We start from the raw sequence: 15,974 nt of genomic DNA on the forward strand, positions 1-15,974 counted from the left end.
CTGCATTGACCGTGAAGTGTTCATGGTGAGTTAGTTGTATGGAACAGCTTTCTTGTTACTGAAATATTACCCTTGAAGTGCATATCTCGTAAAAAGGTCAGTCTTACTTAATAAGAAAATAGGCAGTTAGGTTAATTTTATCATGAATTTACAGAACCCACACTTGTGTTAATGTGTCTGCATGCATGTTTATGTGGATAGCACTCTAGGTAGCACTCTACATATACTTACTTTTGTAAAAAGTGAGATTTACTACAGTAGTTGAAATGTGTAAAGGTCAATGTCAGTATTGGTTAAGTTATGTTCAGATGAATAAATGTTTTAAAAAGAAAAAAAACTGGAAAAATTATTAATATGTTAATTAGTCTACCAGTTACTGTCAGAAATGCCTCGTCTGTTTCTGTTTTCAAATCCCGACTAAAGACTTGCATGTTCACTCAGGCATTCCACCTCATAATGTAATTCCACCTGCCTTGGTTGTTTTTTATCACCTTTATAAAAATGCATATTAAATTTACTTAAATAACAAATTACTAACTCTGTTCTATCTTCTTGTTGAGTACTACTTCGCTACGTAAGACCTGAGGAGGCCGGCCAGTGGTGAAAGACGAATCCCGTGCTGACAGAGGATGATGTCCATCTGCCATGACGATCGAGACGTTCCATGCCGAGCCGGGGATCCAAGATGCCATTTATCAACATTATCATTATTACTTGTTACACACTGGCTTACAAATTGTTACTTTCTAGAATGCCCAGGAGGGGTGGGCTACCACTGGCCCGTGGACCCCCAGAGGTTTTTTTCTCCCTCAACCTTCAGTTGGAAGTTTTTGTTCCTTTCCCCAGTGGCCAGTAGGTATACTTATAGCTCTATAATAAGTTCTTCATTATGGTAGCCATTAGTTGACTGTCTTCTTTGTTTGTATCAATTTTTCTTGCTTTATGCCTGTGTTAAAGCGCTCTGTGTCACTGCGTGAGAAGAGCACGCTATAAAAATAAAAATAAATAAATAAAATTATAGAGCCCATCATTAGAGTCACCAGTTTCATTTTTGTTGTGTGATGAACAATGGTACATATGGTGAAAGAACAAACTAACCATAATTAAGAATCATACGTCTGCAACTATCTCTGTCTCCTAATGTAATGCACAAATTGTTTTTCTCTGAGATGTACGTCGCTTTGGAGAAAAGCATCTGCTAAATGAATAAATGTAATTCTGTATCAGCTGGAGAGGTTTTATGGCAGAGGCCAGGTGGTCAGACAGGAGAGAGTTGCAGTAGTCCAGGCAGGATATCACCATGGCCTGTAGTAGAAGTTGTGTATAGTTTGTTGTGAGGTGAGGGCCAATCTGGTGAACATTATGCAGGATGTATCTGCAGGACTGGGTTGTGGCTTTAATATTATGTTGAGAGAAAGACAGACTTGAGTCAATCATTACTCCCAGGTTCTTTGCCAATGAAGTAGGCAAAATGAGTGAGTTGTCAAATTTGATTGAGAGCTCTCGACAAGGGGGACAGAGCACCTGGTATGTGAAGGATCTCTCTTGTGGAGAGGTTGAATTGTAGGCGGTGATCAGATATCCAAGCAGAGATGTTTGCAGGTGGTGATGTGTGAGGGAATGTCTGTAGCTCCGGAGGGAAAGGAGAGAAAGAGCTAGGTATTGTCAGCATAGCAGTAGTAGGAGAATCCGTGGAAGGTGATGACGGTGCTGAGGGATGAGGTATAGATTGAGAAGAATAGGGGCCCCAGTACCCAGCCCTGTGGGACACCAGTTGAGAAAGGTTGAGGATGATAGGAAGCCCTGCCAGACCATTTGGTAGGATCTACATGATAAGCAGAACTCTTATAACCAAAGTAAAGCTATTTCAATGCAGTTCATTTGACGTCAAGCTGTCTAAGAGAGGAGAGCAGAATCAGGCGGTTGACAGTGTCGAATGCTGCAGACAGGTTGAAGATGAGGACCCAGCAATACCAGTGACACCAGCACTCCATGTTTATTGAAGCTGATGACTGCATACCATGGTGGATGCAACACGTCTAGCAAACTGGGACATCAGCTTATTAGGATTTAGCAACAGTGTTATAACAAGCTGTAAATTGACTTAAAAGTCTTTCTTTGCAGAGGTAATAGCCATAGAATAATTTGGCACATCTGATGATGGTTAAAGAATTGTTTCAAAGATCTGGAAATAAATCAGCATGGCTGTCTGAAATGTGTGTTTTCCACTGCACTAGTTCAATAGAAATGCCTAGTATATTACAATATCACAACAGTAGTATAATAATATAAATCCAAAACTACAGCTGAAACACATTAATGCTGGGGCAACAGATAGTGTAGCAGTTAAGGATGTAGATATCCAATTTGTAGGCTTCTGTATTAGTATAACCACTGTTTGGGTTTTAAAGGTTGTCATAGCCATAGGTGGTAGTAGGCATAAGCTCCCACAATCTATCCATTTATCTATAAAAATGCTATCTATAAAATGCTTCCATGGTGTGCGTCTCCAAAAGGCTCTGAAAACCAAAGTTCAGCTCCTGTCCTTTCATGTGTGGCTTAGCAACTAAGCCCGGCGAAACTTACTGACAGAATAAGAGGAGCCTCAACACCAGTTGTTTCGGACAGGTGGGACTCGTCAGCTTGGGAAGACAGCCTACCTAGGAGAAGGAAACTGTGATTTGAAACCTCCACTGCCTTGCAGCCAAGAGACAGGCACTGGTAGCATACAGGTCCTGTCCCAGTGAGAAAAACCTGCAGGTGCTCTGGTCTGCCTGAAGCCAAGTTCAGCAGTTTGCCAGACAGTGTGCTAACAACTACTGGCTCCAACTCTGTTCCAAAATCCAGGAGGCTGCGGACACTGGCAACATCCGAGGAATGTACAATGGGATCAAGCAGTCCGTTGGTCCACTACAAGACTGCTCAACTAAAGTCGACCACAGGCGAGGTCATAAAGGACCAAACAAAGCAGATGGAATCCTGGGTGGAACACTACTCAGTGTTGTATGCCAGAGAGACAGTAGTCACAGAGAAACCCCTTGAATATCACTGAGTCTCTGCCCACGCTGTTCAAACTTACTGCTGAGCCCACCCTGGAGAAACTAAGGAAAGAACTGAAAGCACTCTCTTCTGGAAAAGCCCCAGGGAAACACGACATTCTCTCTGAACTCCTCAAATGAGCCAAGGATACCCTTATCCCTTAGCTGCATGGAATCCTTTGCCATTGTTGGAGAGAAGGTTGCGTCCCACAAGATATGAGGGATGCCAACATCGTCACCATTTACAAGAACAAGGGTGAGAGGGTTCAGAGATGAACGGTCCAGTAATGATTTGTTTTTCTCTGTCAGACAAATGCAAGAAAAGTGCAGAGAGCAGAATAAACCCCTGTATATCGCCATCATCGAGCTAATCAAGGTGTTTGACCTTGTCAGCAGAAAAGGCCTCTTTGAGATCCTGGCTAAGGTTGATTGCCCCTAACTCTGCTCACTGTCACCAGGTCATTCCACAAAGACATGAAGTTGACCATCGTGTACAATGGCTCCACATCCAATCCTTTGACATGCTCAGCAGGTTGAAGCAAGGGTGTGTCCTAATGCCAACATTTTTTGCATCTTCTTTGCAGTTCTGCTAAAATAAGCATTTGAAACTGCTACAAAGGGCATCTGTCTTTGCACAAGTTCAGACAGGAATCTCTTCAGACTGAGAAGACTAAGGAGCGAAGACCAAGGTGCTCACAAAACACCTCAGGGATTTCCTTTTTGCTGATTATGCAGGAACTAGAGTCATTCATTTCCTGCTTCGCAGATGCCTGCAAGGAGTTTGGCTTCATGATTGGCTTAAAGAAGACATATAATGGACCAAGACATCAGCATCGAGCCATCCATCAGCATTCTCAACTACGAACTGGAAGTCATCCATGAATTTTTGTACCTTGGGCTCAACGATCTCAGACAACTTGTCACCTAAAAGCAAGAACAAGTGCATTTTAAAAGCTGCTGCAACATTTGCCAAGCTGATGAACAGAGTCTGGGCTAACAACAAGCTTAGTACACACACTAAAGTACAGGTATACATAGCCTGTGTTGTGAGCACCCTGCTCTATGCCAGTGAAACCTTGACTATGCTCAAAATAAGAACAGCAGCTCAACACGTTCCACATGTGCTGCTTCAAGTCCATACTTGGCATCACCACCAAGGACAACCCAAATTCCTGGTAGACACTTGCCATAGATAGGTGCACCTGGATGCAGGAGGTGAAAAAAGGTTTGTCAGGAATGAGACCATCTTGATGGAGGAAGCAGAAGATGGAAGAGCCCACAGGAAGTCCCGTGCCTGTGATGCCAGACTGGCCTCTGCCTTCTGCTGCACATGGTGCAGAAAGTATAGAAAGGACTGTCACTTCCTCATTTTATTGCACAACTACAGAAAACGCTGCTCGAATCAGTCTACTTGGGGTGAAACCCATGATCCCCTGGAATCAATGAGTGCCTACTGACTGAAACTTGCTCAAGGTATTCAACCTGAATTACTCCAGCAAAAACACACAATTGTGTAAATGGGTCAAACACTGAGTCAATTTTGGTTTTAATAAAAAAAATCACCTAAGCAACACAATCATAATAATAAGAGTAGTAATATAATCTTCTACTCTGTTCCCCTTTTTTCTTCTGCAGCAGTGCTCCCAGGGTGGCAGTTGGACCCCCATGGAGGATCTCTTGTGCCATATGCAGGCTGGAGCCTGTGCCTGCTATTACCTGCAGACATCCCACTCTGCCTTCTTCTATCACAGCCTGCAAGAATGCCTCATAACCATAAAGGGTATAACATAGTAACATGAGTCATCCACAAATCTTTTGATATCAACTTCTGTGTTCACAATGTAGTTAAGACAGTATATGTAATAAAATTGACTGAAGGACTGGATCATGTTATCTGTTGACAAAAAAAGCAAATGCAGTGCTGTAATTGTAGGTTTTACCTTTTTTACACATTTAAATATGTCTAGTTTCTTTTTCATAACAAAATCACCAAAATGTGTAGGCTTTGGAGTCCTTGGTAAGTACTAGTGTTTCATAGCAGGACAAAACAAGACATTTATGCCAGATATCGACTTCTTGCCTTCTGGGGGAATTCTGTTACCACTTAACACCATTCAGCAAATAAAAGTATTAGTTTTATTCAGCAAGATCATTGAACAGCAGTTCAGTACTCAAACCAGTGCTGGGAAGGCAGGGCTCCCCAAACAAAAACAATACATTCCTTAAATACAATTAGAGTGGGTGTCAGCTACTAACAACTTCTCATTGGTCGGATAATATGTTTGCATAACATGAATTTAGTTATTAAAACAAAGCTAACGATTCACAAAACATAGCGTTTAGGATGAGGACAGCATATTCCTGAGGACAGAAGGAAGACAAAACATCAAAACATGAGCATCTTCTACAGGACAGGGATGTAGGGTAAAAGACAAGATTGAACCAAAGCATCTGGCAGCAGGGAGGACACAGTGGCCCTGTGTACGTAACTGCTATATTCTGCAAGAGGCAGCATAAATTCTTCTCTCACAGTCTGATAGAACCAGGTTACTGGCCTAGAGCATCATACCACGATGTTAGAAAAGGGTTCCAGAGTTTATACATGCAAAACAAACCCACATCATAAAAGATACCCAGCCTATGTAGATATGATGTGAGTGTACATAAATACATATATATTATATAATATACATTTACACTTACTGTACATACATGTTACATTAACATCATACACATACACTATAAAACAGCTATTATACTGAGTTTTGTGATTTTTAAACAGAAATATGTGTAGGTGCGTGTGGAGTGGGGCTGTGAGGAGTAGGGAGACTGGTATGTGTGTTATGAGAGGGGCTGTGACTCAGACATACCCCTACTCTCGAAAGACATTTACATTTATTTACTTAGGAGATGGGGTGCGGTGGTGCAGTGGGTTGGGCCACAGTCCTGCTCTCCCGTGGGTCTGGGGTTCGAGTCCCGCTTGGGGTGCCTTGCGACAGACTGGCATCCCATCCTGGGTGTGTCCCCTCCCCCTCCGGCCTTACGCCCTGTGTTACGGGGTAGGCTCCGGTTCCCCGCGACCCTGTAGGGGACTAGCGGTTCTGAAAATGTGTGTGTGTGTACACTTAGCAGATGCTTTTAGACCACTGCCAAACTCTGCTGGGTAAGTGTGTGGACTGGCTGCACTTACGATTACAGATTAAAAATACAATACTGTTATGTTACAGTATGCAAAACTGTACATTGCTGTGTGGGGAAAAAAATGACAGCCAAAAGACATTCATCAAGTGCAGCTTGAAATTTGATGCCCTGTACACTATATTTAACACAGAATAAAACTTCAGCTGATTTTGAACCTCTATCTGCTTTGGTTTTCCTGGCATTTTTTAGGCCCTTAGGGACAGTGTTTCAGTTCCACTTAATGCATCTTAAATAGCAGTTGCGTGTATGCGAATATGATTTTTTTTGTCTGTTGCAGAGTATGCCACATGTGGCAGTGTCAGCTGCTCCGAAGTACCAGTTCCTTCCTGTTCCCGATTCCTTCCTAGCAAATCCCTGCAGTCCCCCAGGCCAGTAGTGCCCGCTACGTGATTTCAGGAACTGACCGTCTTCAACCCCAGGATATCCTTCAAGCAAGTATGTCCATCACATTGTTAGGGCTAACAGCCACCCAGGTACCTACTGCTATAGCTATTTCTGTGTGGCAGATGAGAAACGGCCAGGTGTAGTGTAAGAAGAGGGGTGAAAATAAAAATAAGCTCATTCACAGATACACACACATTCATTCATTCATTGCAATTCTATACGTGGTCAGACACAAATCTAAACTCACTCAGCACTGACAAGTCTAAAACTGTGACCATTCTTATATAACTTTAAAATGTTATCAGTGGCCATCTTCAACATTATCCTTACAATATACAGTACAGTACACTGCTCTACTGTAGAAATGATTATAGAAAGTATAGTATAGGCGTATGTAGCATTGTAGGCTGCTTTTGACAAATGCCATAAGCTCATTTGTATGTTGCATTAGAGAGAAGTATCTGTTCAATGAATAAATGTAACAGAACCATAGTACTTTTTTAAACACTACTTAAACAAAATTGCAGCAAAGAATTTCTCACAACCAGTTCTCCTCCTCACTTTGACCATGATTTCTTTAAGTTCATGTAAGGTATAAATGTTCATTATCATGCTCGGATCAATCCTTTACAGAGCCACTCCGGCAGCGTAACGTAAATGTTCATATGTATCACAAAAAAAAAAAAAACTACAAGGAAGGTGATGAGGAATCGGCAATATTCTGGTAAAGTTTTATACAGCTACTTGTGTGGGGAACATCAGTGCATATGGTGACGGAAACTAACTGTACTTAAGAGTCACACATCTGCAGCTATGTCTCTCTCCTAAGCTAATGCATTAATTGTATTTTCTATGAAATGTACGTCACTTTGGAGAAAAGCATCTGCTAAATGAATAATTGTAAATGTAAAAAAAGGCTATTTTCGTAGTAGAACTGTGAATAATACATGCTGCTAACTAACCTTAATAACTGCTCGTGTCACAGGCAGGCAAGAAACGGAAGAGTCAACAACTTAAGAAACACATAGTGCTGTCACAGTATCAAACAGATGCAGTGAACACAACCCTCCTGGTCCTCCTTCAGAATACAGAGGAAGCTGTTTGGCTTTACAAGACGAATGTTGGTAACTCAGATCGGCGAAGTTAGTGAGCACTGCTGAAAAAAAAGCTGAATGGTGTCTCTTCTCAGGTGTGTCAGGACCATCAGTTGGACTGGATGCCCCATCTCTTATTGTCTCACATGGACTGAAACATACTGTGGCACACTGCACTCCAGGTTTGGATGGGGCGAAGAAGGACGCACAGGCTGCATTCATTGCTTTCGGTCTGAGGACCTCATTTTCTCAAGTCCCTGCACTTCAAGGGTGCTTTCTCAGCCTGTTTAGCGTCCTCAAGCTTTATCTTTCCTTCCAACAGGCAAACACAGTCACCCCATCACTTATCAAGTGACCCCAGTGCAGTGGTTGAACATTTTCTTTACAATTTACACATAATGCGACTATCTACATTAAAACACACTTCCCGCTCGAACTCGCAGTAAACGCAGGTTGCTACAATATTCTGATGTGTCTGACTAATGTTTTTCATGGGTTGCCAACCCCTGTAGAAGAAAACAAGGGACACTTTTGGGGTTGTTTATAGGAAAATAAGGAACAATATAAGCGACACTTGAATTCCTTTGTAGCTAATGTGTTAAAAAAAAAAAGTCTCTGCTTAACTGAATTAAATGCTAAAACGAATCTGAGACAATTGCTTTTACTAGCTCACTCAAATCAAATGTAGTTTTACTTACTGGATGTATTTTAACCAATGCATTATATACATTTGTAATATATTTTGAAAAGTAGAAGTTTAAAGAAAATATAGCTAACCATATGATATGATGATATCAGCATCGGTGGTGCAACAAAAACACTGGAAATTGCTTGGGGGTCGACTCGTTTCCGTGGACGCATCGCCATCGATGATCGTTAGTCGCATACTACTCCACCGTGGCTGAGAGGAAAAAGCTCCCTTACAGTTTAAATTACAGTTCGCCATAAACTCGTTCTCCCTGACTTTGCTAGCCTAAGCCATCGGTTCTCTGTCTGCCATTCTTTTTATACTTCTCTCATCGTTTTTGTTTACGAGGTGGGCTGTTAGCCATGATGACATCTAGTCATCTAGTTAGGAGCTACCTGCCTTGACCCTCTCGCGCGGGGGGAAGTCTTCCCTTGACCTTTGACCCTTAACCCTCCCCCCACTGTCAAATGTAGCATCCAGGTAACGTAGCAATCTGACACTGACAGTCGGACTCACACACGCAACACAGCTTTCACATCCATTTTTACGATGTTTTCCTAATCTTTTTAACACTTTTATGCAAACTGCTAAGTTTATTTATGCAGTAAATATATGTAATAAATACTTTTATGTGCCTCTGGGTGTGAAAGGTTAAAATACGGGACCAACCCGCGTTCCGTATGGTTTTTCTCTTTAACGGTAATTTTCAAAAACAGTTTTCGCATCTTAGATGAGTTCATGTTTAATAGGGTCAAAAGTTTAATAGAAAGCTATTCATAAAATATAGTCTATATAGTGTTAGTATACTTCACGAACACCTAACGTTAGGTTTAACGTTAGATAAAGATAGAAAAATAAAGTACACTGTTCCTAAGACTTGTCCTAACGCGGTGAGGTTTGAACATAGAAGTCTTGGGTATATCCTCCTGAAAGTGTACAGCTCTTCCATGAGCGCGGATTCATACATCATATCGTCCCTACAGGATACGCCACGTCACTTTCATAGTTGAACTGTAAAACGCCCTGGAACTGCGTTTACAATAGCTCTGTATCCAGGAGGAGCAGAATTAACCGACGCGCCAGCTGATGTCATTTCCGGCCAGCTCAGCGCTCTCCGTGTTGTCAGCGCTGTTTGTTCTCGGTAGTTGTCAGTGCGTCGCAGTGGTCTTCTTTTCTTTTGCCTGTTCTCCGTCATAACAGCTAAGATTTTGTAAAGATGGTTCTGCTGACGATGATCGCGCGGCTGGCGGACGGGCTTCCGCTCGCCGCCTCCATGCAGGAAGACGAACAGGTAGATTTTATTGACACAATGAATCATTGAATGAATCTTCTGTTAAAAATCATGATGCTAGTAATAGTATGGTCACTCAGAACTGCACGGTGGTCCTGGGGTGTGTTTTACCACAGGCTCAGGCTGACGTACGGTATGTATTGTGCTGTCCTGTGCTGTTCTCCTGCTGTAATTTTACAGAAATGTCCTTCATTTCAGTCAGCTGGTTATAATCAGGCTCCTACAGGATCTGGCGTGTTGGCCACACTCTACTTATTTCCAACTGAATCCCCTTCCTCCGTGTCTGTGAGCACTGGGTCATGGGGGGACAGAACAAGGGTCAAAATGAAGCCTGCCAGTTTTCCCTGTCAGGCTGATGTAAGAGTTATTTCATGAGTATAGCTTTTTTCAGCACAACAAGAAATCCATATGCTTTTGAAAACTCACACTTTGAGAGACACAGTATACATCATGTGCAGTGTTGACAGAGGTGCTTCTTTGACACATAGTATTGATCACTATTGATCCAGACTGCACAGCCAAGGTCCTTGTCTTCCAAGGCACTGCGGGTTTTTAAATGTACATTTATTTCATCTCATTTGACAGACACTTTCTCTAAAGGTACAGCTTGTTTGTCTAATACTGGACCAATTGCTGGTACACATTACTGAAGTAGCTGGCTACAGAGGTTAATGAAAAGTACAAAACACAGTGATAATATTATGAGATGATCCAGCTATCAGGAGAGAAATAGTCTACAAGACATGTGTTTTGAGACCCTTTTTGAATACTGGGAGGGATCCAGCAGTTCTGAGGGAGAGTGTCTTTGTTTCTGTTTTACACTTGTAATACTAACAGAGGCTAGGCTGCCCACTTGCAACACAAGGCCTCATCTCCTGCTGTAGTGCTTTCAAGGGAGGTGTTTACCTTGAATGGATCCAGTAAAAATTACCCTGCTGTATAAATGAGTAAATCATTGTAAGTCGCTTTGGAGAAATGTGGCAGTTACGTTTATTTATTTACTTTTCTCCAAAGTGACTTCCAATGAACTCTATGTAGTGTCATCAGCCCACACACCTTATTCACCAAGGTGACTTACACTGCTAGATACACTACTTACAATGGGTCACTCATCCATACATCAGTGGAACACACTCTCTCTGCCACTCACACACTGTGGGTGAACCTGAACAGCATGTCTTTGGACTGTGGGAGGAAACCAGAGCACCCAGAGGAAACCCAGGCAGATGCGGAGAGAACATGGAAGCTCCAGACAGACTGAGCGAGGACTGAACCCAGGCCCTTTTGCACCCCCCAGGCCCTGTGAAACAGTAGCGCTACTCGCTGTGCCACTGTGCTGCCCAGTTAAATTAACAAATGCAATACATGTACCCATTTATTACGTAGGCATGTTAAAGTGCCTACAATTATTTACCCATTTATATAACAGGGTCATTTTACTGGGGCAATTTAGGGTACGTACCTCACTCAAAGGCGCTGTTGCTGGAGGAGAGATTCAAAGCTGCGAATTTTGGGTCCAAAGTCAGCAGCGCTAAATATTGTGCCACCAGTAAAACTAGGTGAGGTGAAATGCTATCCATGCAGCTGTTTAACTGCTACAGTTAAGAGCTAAGACTGAACAGAAACCAGCTCATCCTGCAACCCCCAGGGACCAAAGTTGCACTGCTCATGTAAACTTTGGTTCTGAAACACAAAATGGTAGGTTGGTTTGTGTAGAAATTTGCTGTTATTTACATCTTTCTGACTTTCTTAGACTCTATTTATCTGTCTCTTGGTCAAATAAGGTCTTAACTTATTTTTCTTACCCTTGCTCTCATGAAGGGAAGTGAGAAGGTTGGTACCACATTTTTTTTCTTTGCAGTTAAAATGTAGGATTGATAAGACAAGTGTATGTGCATTGAGTGAATAGCCCACAATTAGCCACTCTTTGTCAGTAACTTGACTCATTCTCATCCAGTATGTGTTTGTTAATATATTTTGTGCAAGAAATTTTACTAAACACTTCTTGTGATGGTTTGTTCTGTTCCCTGGGTTCAGTTGGGTCGGGATCTACAGCAATACCAGAGCCAGGCGAAGCAGCTGTTCCGCAAGCTCAATGAGCAAAGTCCCACACGATGCACCTTGGAAGCTGGAAATATGACCTTCCAGTGAGTACTGGACAGATAAACGAGCAATCGGACACTATTACACGCACATGTATGTAACTGGCAGCAATGACAGTTTTGAGGAAAGCACTTGTTGCTCAAGGAACCAGGATTAACGCTGTATGACATCTCAAAATGCACACTCTTATTCTTGTTCTTCTTTCTCTTCTGTTCCCACAAGCTATGTAATCGAGAAGGGTGTATGTTACCTGGTGCTGTGTGAGGCAAGCTTCCCAAAAAAGCTGGCTTTTGCGTACCTGGAGGACTTGCAGGCCGAGTTCCACGAGCAACATGGGAAGAAGGTGCCCAGTGTTTCCCGCCCATACTCCTTCATTGAGTTTGGTGAGAGAGCTGTTTGCTGTACCATTCCCTGAAAGCCAAACTGCTGTGCTTCATGGCCAGTTTCACTGAAAGTAAAGCAGTGGTAGCAGACAGGTCATTCTGTCATATACAGCTGTAATGTTGTTAATGTATTTTCGCTGTGTGCGACAAACATGTCCCCTTCCTTCTTCAGACACTTATATCCAGAAAACTAAAAAATCATACATCGACAGTAGAGCACGCAGGAACCTGGGCAGCATCAACACTGAGCTTCAGGATGTGCAAAGGATCATGGTGGCCAACATTGAGGAGGTATTACAGCGAGGAGAAGCCCTGTCCGGTAAGTATTCCACATTTGCTACTCCATGTTAACTGAACTTGGGAATATTCAGCTCTACTATATCATGATAAATATTTATCTTGTAAAATAAGGTGCGGTAGCTAATAATTGGTTGTGTTTTGCTTTTCTTTCTGCTATGCTGTCCTCTAGCTCTGGACTCAAAGGCTAGCAACCTCTCCAGCCTGTCTAAAAAGTACCGCAGTGATGCCAAGTATCTGAACACTCGCTCCACCTATGCTAAGCTGGCTGCCGGCGGTGTGTTTTTCATCATGCTCATCGTCTACGTGCGCTTCTGGTGGCTCTGAACATGAGGGATCCGGATGAAGGATACAGAGTCACAGAGGAGAGCAGCCAGAGAAAAATTTCTGACAAAATTTCAATAAATAGCAGAACATCCAGAAGGAGACAAAAAACAAGTCTGGAAAGCTATCAAACCAAAATCCTTCCTTCTCCTTTGAGACTTTGACACGGGACAGCATTCCATCTCCTGCTAGATTGACTTAGACCTGTAATGTAATTAGTATTATTGTTGTTATATTGCTGAGTTTAATTTACAGCAGCATGTTCTTAATGACTGCTTTCTGTGTGTGATAGTCTGCGTGTGAGAAAGAGGAACTGTTTAACTTAAAGTGAATGACTTAGTGTCTCCTGTACATCTCGATCACGGTAAAACACTACCAGTTGCCTCCTTTGCCTCACCTTAAGCTCTGTGTAGAAAAGTTGACAACTTTACCAACACAGGCATCATCAGTGGGCAGACTGAACACATTCATACTCCTGCTATTTTATTATTGTCACTCTGTCTTTGTTTTAAGGACAGTTCTATGTGTCTGTAAGAGGCTGACTTTTTTGGCTTTCCGATGGTGAGGGGGTGGGTGGGTGTGTGTTGTATGTGCAGTTGAAAGAAAGTGAACCTTCCAGGTGCCCCATCTCTTTGTCAGTTCCTCCTACACACTGAGTATTTAATGCATTCTTTTACAGACTGGCCAATTGACCTGGACCTTGTAAAAAGTTTACATATATTGTGTAAATAGGAACATTGTCAGTAACTGAGAAGGTTAAACAGTTATGCCATTCAGCTTTCAACTGTTAACTGCAAAAATAAAGTTAGCCATTTGCACACTTTCCATGCAGTTGAACATACTTAATTTTTGCCCAAGTAGATTGTCTATAACTGTACATAAGGCCCGTTAGCTGCAATATCCCTTCTCAAACCATTATTTTATAAGGAGGATGGGGCAGCAGGTGCTGCAGTGGTCAGAGTTCCTGCCTTGCACTCCACTGACTCAGGTTTGAGTCCCCTGTACTGCTGTTGTACCTTTTAACAAGATCTTTATCCTAAATTGTTACAGTAAAAAATATTCAGCTGTATAAATGGGTAAGCCATTGTAAGTAGCTTAACTTTATAAGATACCTTATAACGGGAAGTCAAATGTTAAATGAATAATTGTAAATGTGCGCTGAATGTATGACACAGGTGAAGGCTCTAAAGGTATACACCAGTTACTTCTGCCACAGAACAGTCTTAATCTATAAAACAAAGACACGCTATTTGTGGCAACCCCTATATTTTTCCATCCTATCCATATACAGGGTATGTGTCTGTTTCCTGAATAAATCATTGTAACTATGAAAATCCACACTGCATGGACCTTACATCCCTTGTGAAAGGCAAAGCATTATTACCATGCTTACAAAAGTACATATTTAAATACTGTAGATGTATTCCTGTAAGTGCTGCAGCAGGTAACACTGGAGCCTCACAGGGTCTAGGCTGTGGGTTTGGATGTGCGTTCCAACTTCAGCTCAGTACGGAGGTTGTATTTTCACCCCATGCTCAAAAAAAGATGTTTCAGTTGATTACAGTTCACCCTCCGTGTATTTGTATATATGAGTGAATGTGTGTGCTGTGTGTATCTGCTGAGTGGATGGATGGATATTTGTAAGTAGTTTAGTATTTATGTCATTGCAAGTCACTTTGGAAAAAGGTGTTGGTTAAATACTGGGTAATATTAAAAGAAAATGGTAATGATGCCTGATAGAATCTAATGGGTTATATAAACATAGGATATCATGTCACAATACACATAGTGATACCATGTATAATAATAAACATATAAAAATGCATGTGAATTCCTCACAAAATAATAATAATGTAGCATTCCCCCATGGAGCTACTTGAAACGGGCTCCAGAGTCAGGGTGAAAGAAGGGAGTCTTTATTAACACTGTATATATCTCTTTGGTGGTCTTAAAGATACCACAGATGACTGGAGAGTCCCCCAAGTCACTCCCAGCCCCCACGCTGCACCAGACTGTTGAGGGACCACCTCTCAGGCTCCCTAGGATTGCCCTCGAGGCGAACTGCACATAAATGATAAGACAACCAATCATAACAGAACAGCACATTATGTACAGACATGAACACTAAAATAACTATTTACACGGAGCTATTAAAGCTCTACTCAGTACGGTTACAATAATAACGGGGTGGATGATAGCGTAGTGGTTGGAACTGCTGCCTTTGTACCCAGAGGTTGTGGGTTTGAACCCAGCTACAGCTGTTGTATCCTTGAGCAAGGTACTTACCCTGAATTGCTCCAAGAAAATTACCCAGCTGTATAAATGGGTAAATAATTGTGGTGCTGTCCACGCACCTGGGCGAGCTGCACAGTGACAGGTGGCTTTCTTTCGCCGCTAACAGTTCTATGAAGCATAAAGTCTGCGGTGCTATTAGGCAGAACAGCTATGAACCTCTGGGTGTAGGAGGTAGGAGTAGGAGCGGTAAAATTGAATTTCGTTAGCGTTACTCCAGCGCAAGTGAGCAACGCAAGATCATACGGTGATCAGGTGAGTAGAATCAGTGTTATTTACATAGATTTCACTAGTACCATTTCGCTTACATGGTTATCATGAGTCTGTCACTGTTTTTTGTAAGTAGCTATTCAATTTAATAATAATAAAAGTGTTTCGTGATAGGTGTGTATCTAAATCGGAGCATGACAAGGAAAGCAGGGGAAGACAGGAAGATACATTCCTTTATAAACTGAGGACTAGTAGCAGCAAAACTGAAGAAGACAAAGAGGCAGGGAACTGAATGCTACAGAGAGGGAAGAAGCAGGGGGAAATGTGTGCTGCTAAGAGAGACAAGGAGGAAGCAGAGATACAGTCCGAGAGGGATCTTGTGGAGAAGCTCTACAGAGACAACACAGATCAGACCAGAATCAGAGATGAGCAAAAAAACACTCAAGTAGTCAGTCATTGCCTACCAGCTATGTAGGTTTCATAAGTTGTATCTACAAACACACACACACACACACACACACACACACACACACACACACACACACACACACACACATTTTCAGAACCGCTTGTCCCATACGGGGTCACGGGGAACCGGAGCCTAACCCGGCAACTCAGGGCGCAAGGCTGGAGGGGGAGGGGACACACCCAGGACGGGACGCCAATCCA

General features: G+C 42.3%; 1 protein-coding gene across 2 annotated transcripts; it reads left to right on the forward strand.

Moving 5' to 3' along the window:
- The first annotated feature begins 9,499 nt into the window (after window positions 1–9,499).
- On the forward strand, window positions 9,500–13,680 carry sec22bb (SEC22 homolog B, vesicle trafficking protein b). 2 transcript variants are annotated; one of them, XM_018728062.2, is made up of 6 exons: window positions 9,500–9,696; window positions 11,518–11,529; window positions 11,734–11,843; window positions 12,022–12,182; window positions 12,355–12,501; window positions 12,652–13,680. In XM_018728062.2, exons 1-6 carry the CDS (start codon window positions 9,622–9,624, stop codon window positions 12,804–12,806), a joined length of 660 nt encoding a protein of 219 aa, XP_018583578.1. In that variant the 5' UTR covers window positions 9,500–9,621; the 3' UTR covers window positions 12,807–13,680. The 2 variants fall into 2 exon arrangements, with proteins under 2 accessions (XP_018583578.1, XP_018583579.1); XM_018728063.2 differs by lacking the exon at window positions 11,518–11,529.
- The last annotated feature ends 2,294 nt before the right edge of the window (window positions 13,681–15,974 follow it).

Source organism: Scleropages formosus, chromosome 9 (assembly GCF_900964775.1).
Source record: "Scleropages formosus chromosome 9, fSclFor1.1, whole genome shotgun sequence".
Lineage (NCBI taxonomy): Eukaryota > Metazoa > Chordata > Actinopteri > Osteoglossiformes > Osteoglossidae > Scleropages > Scleropages formosus.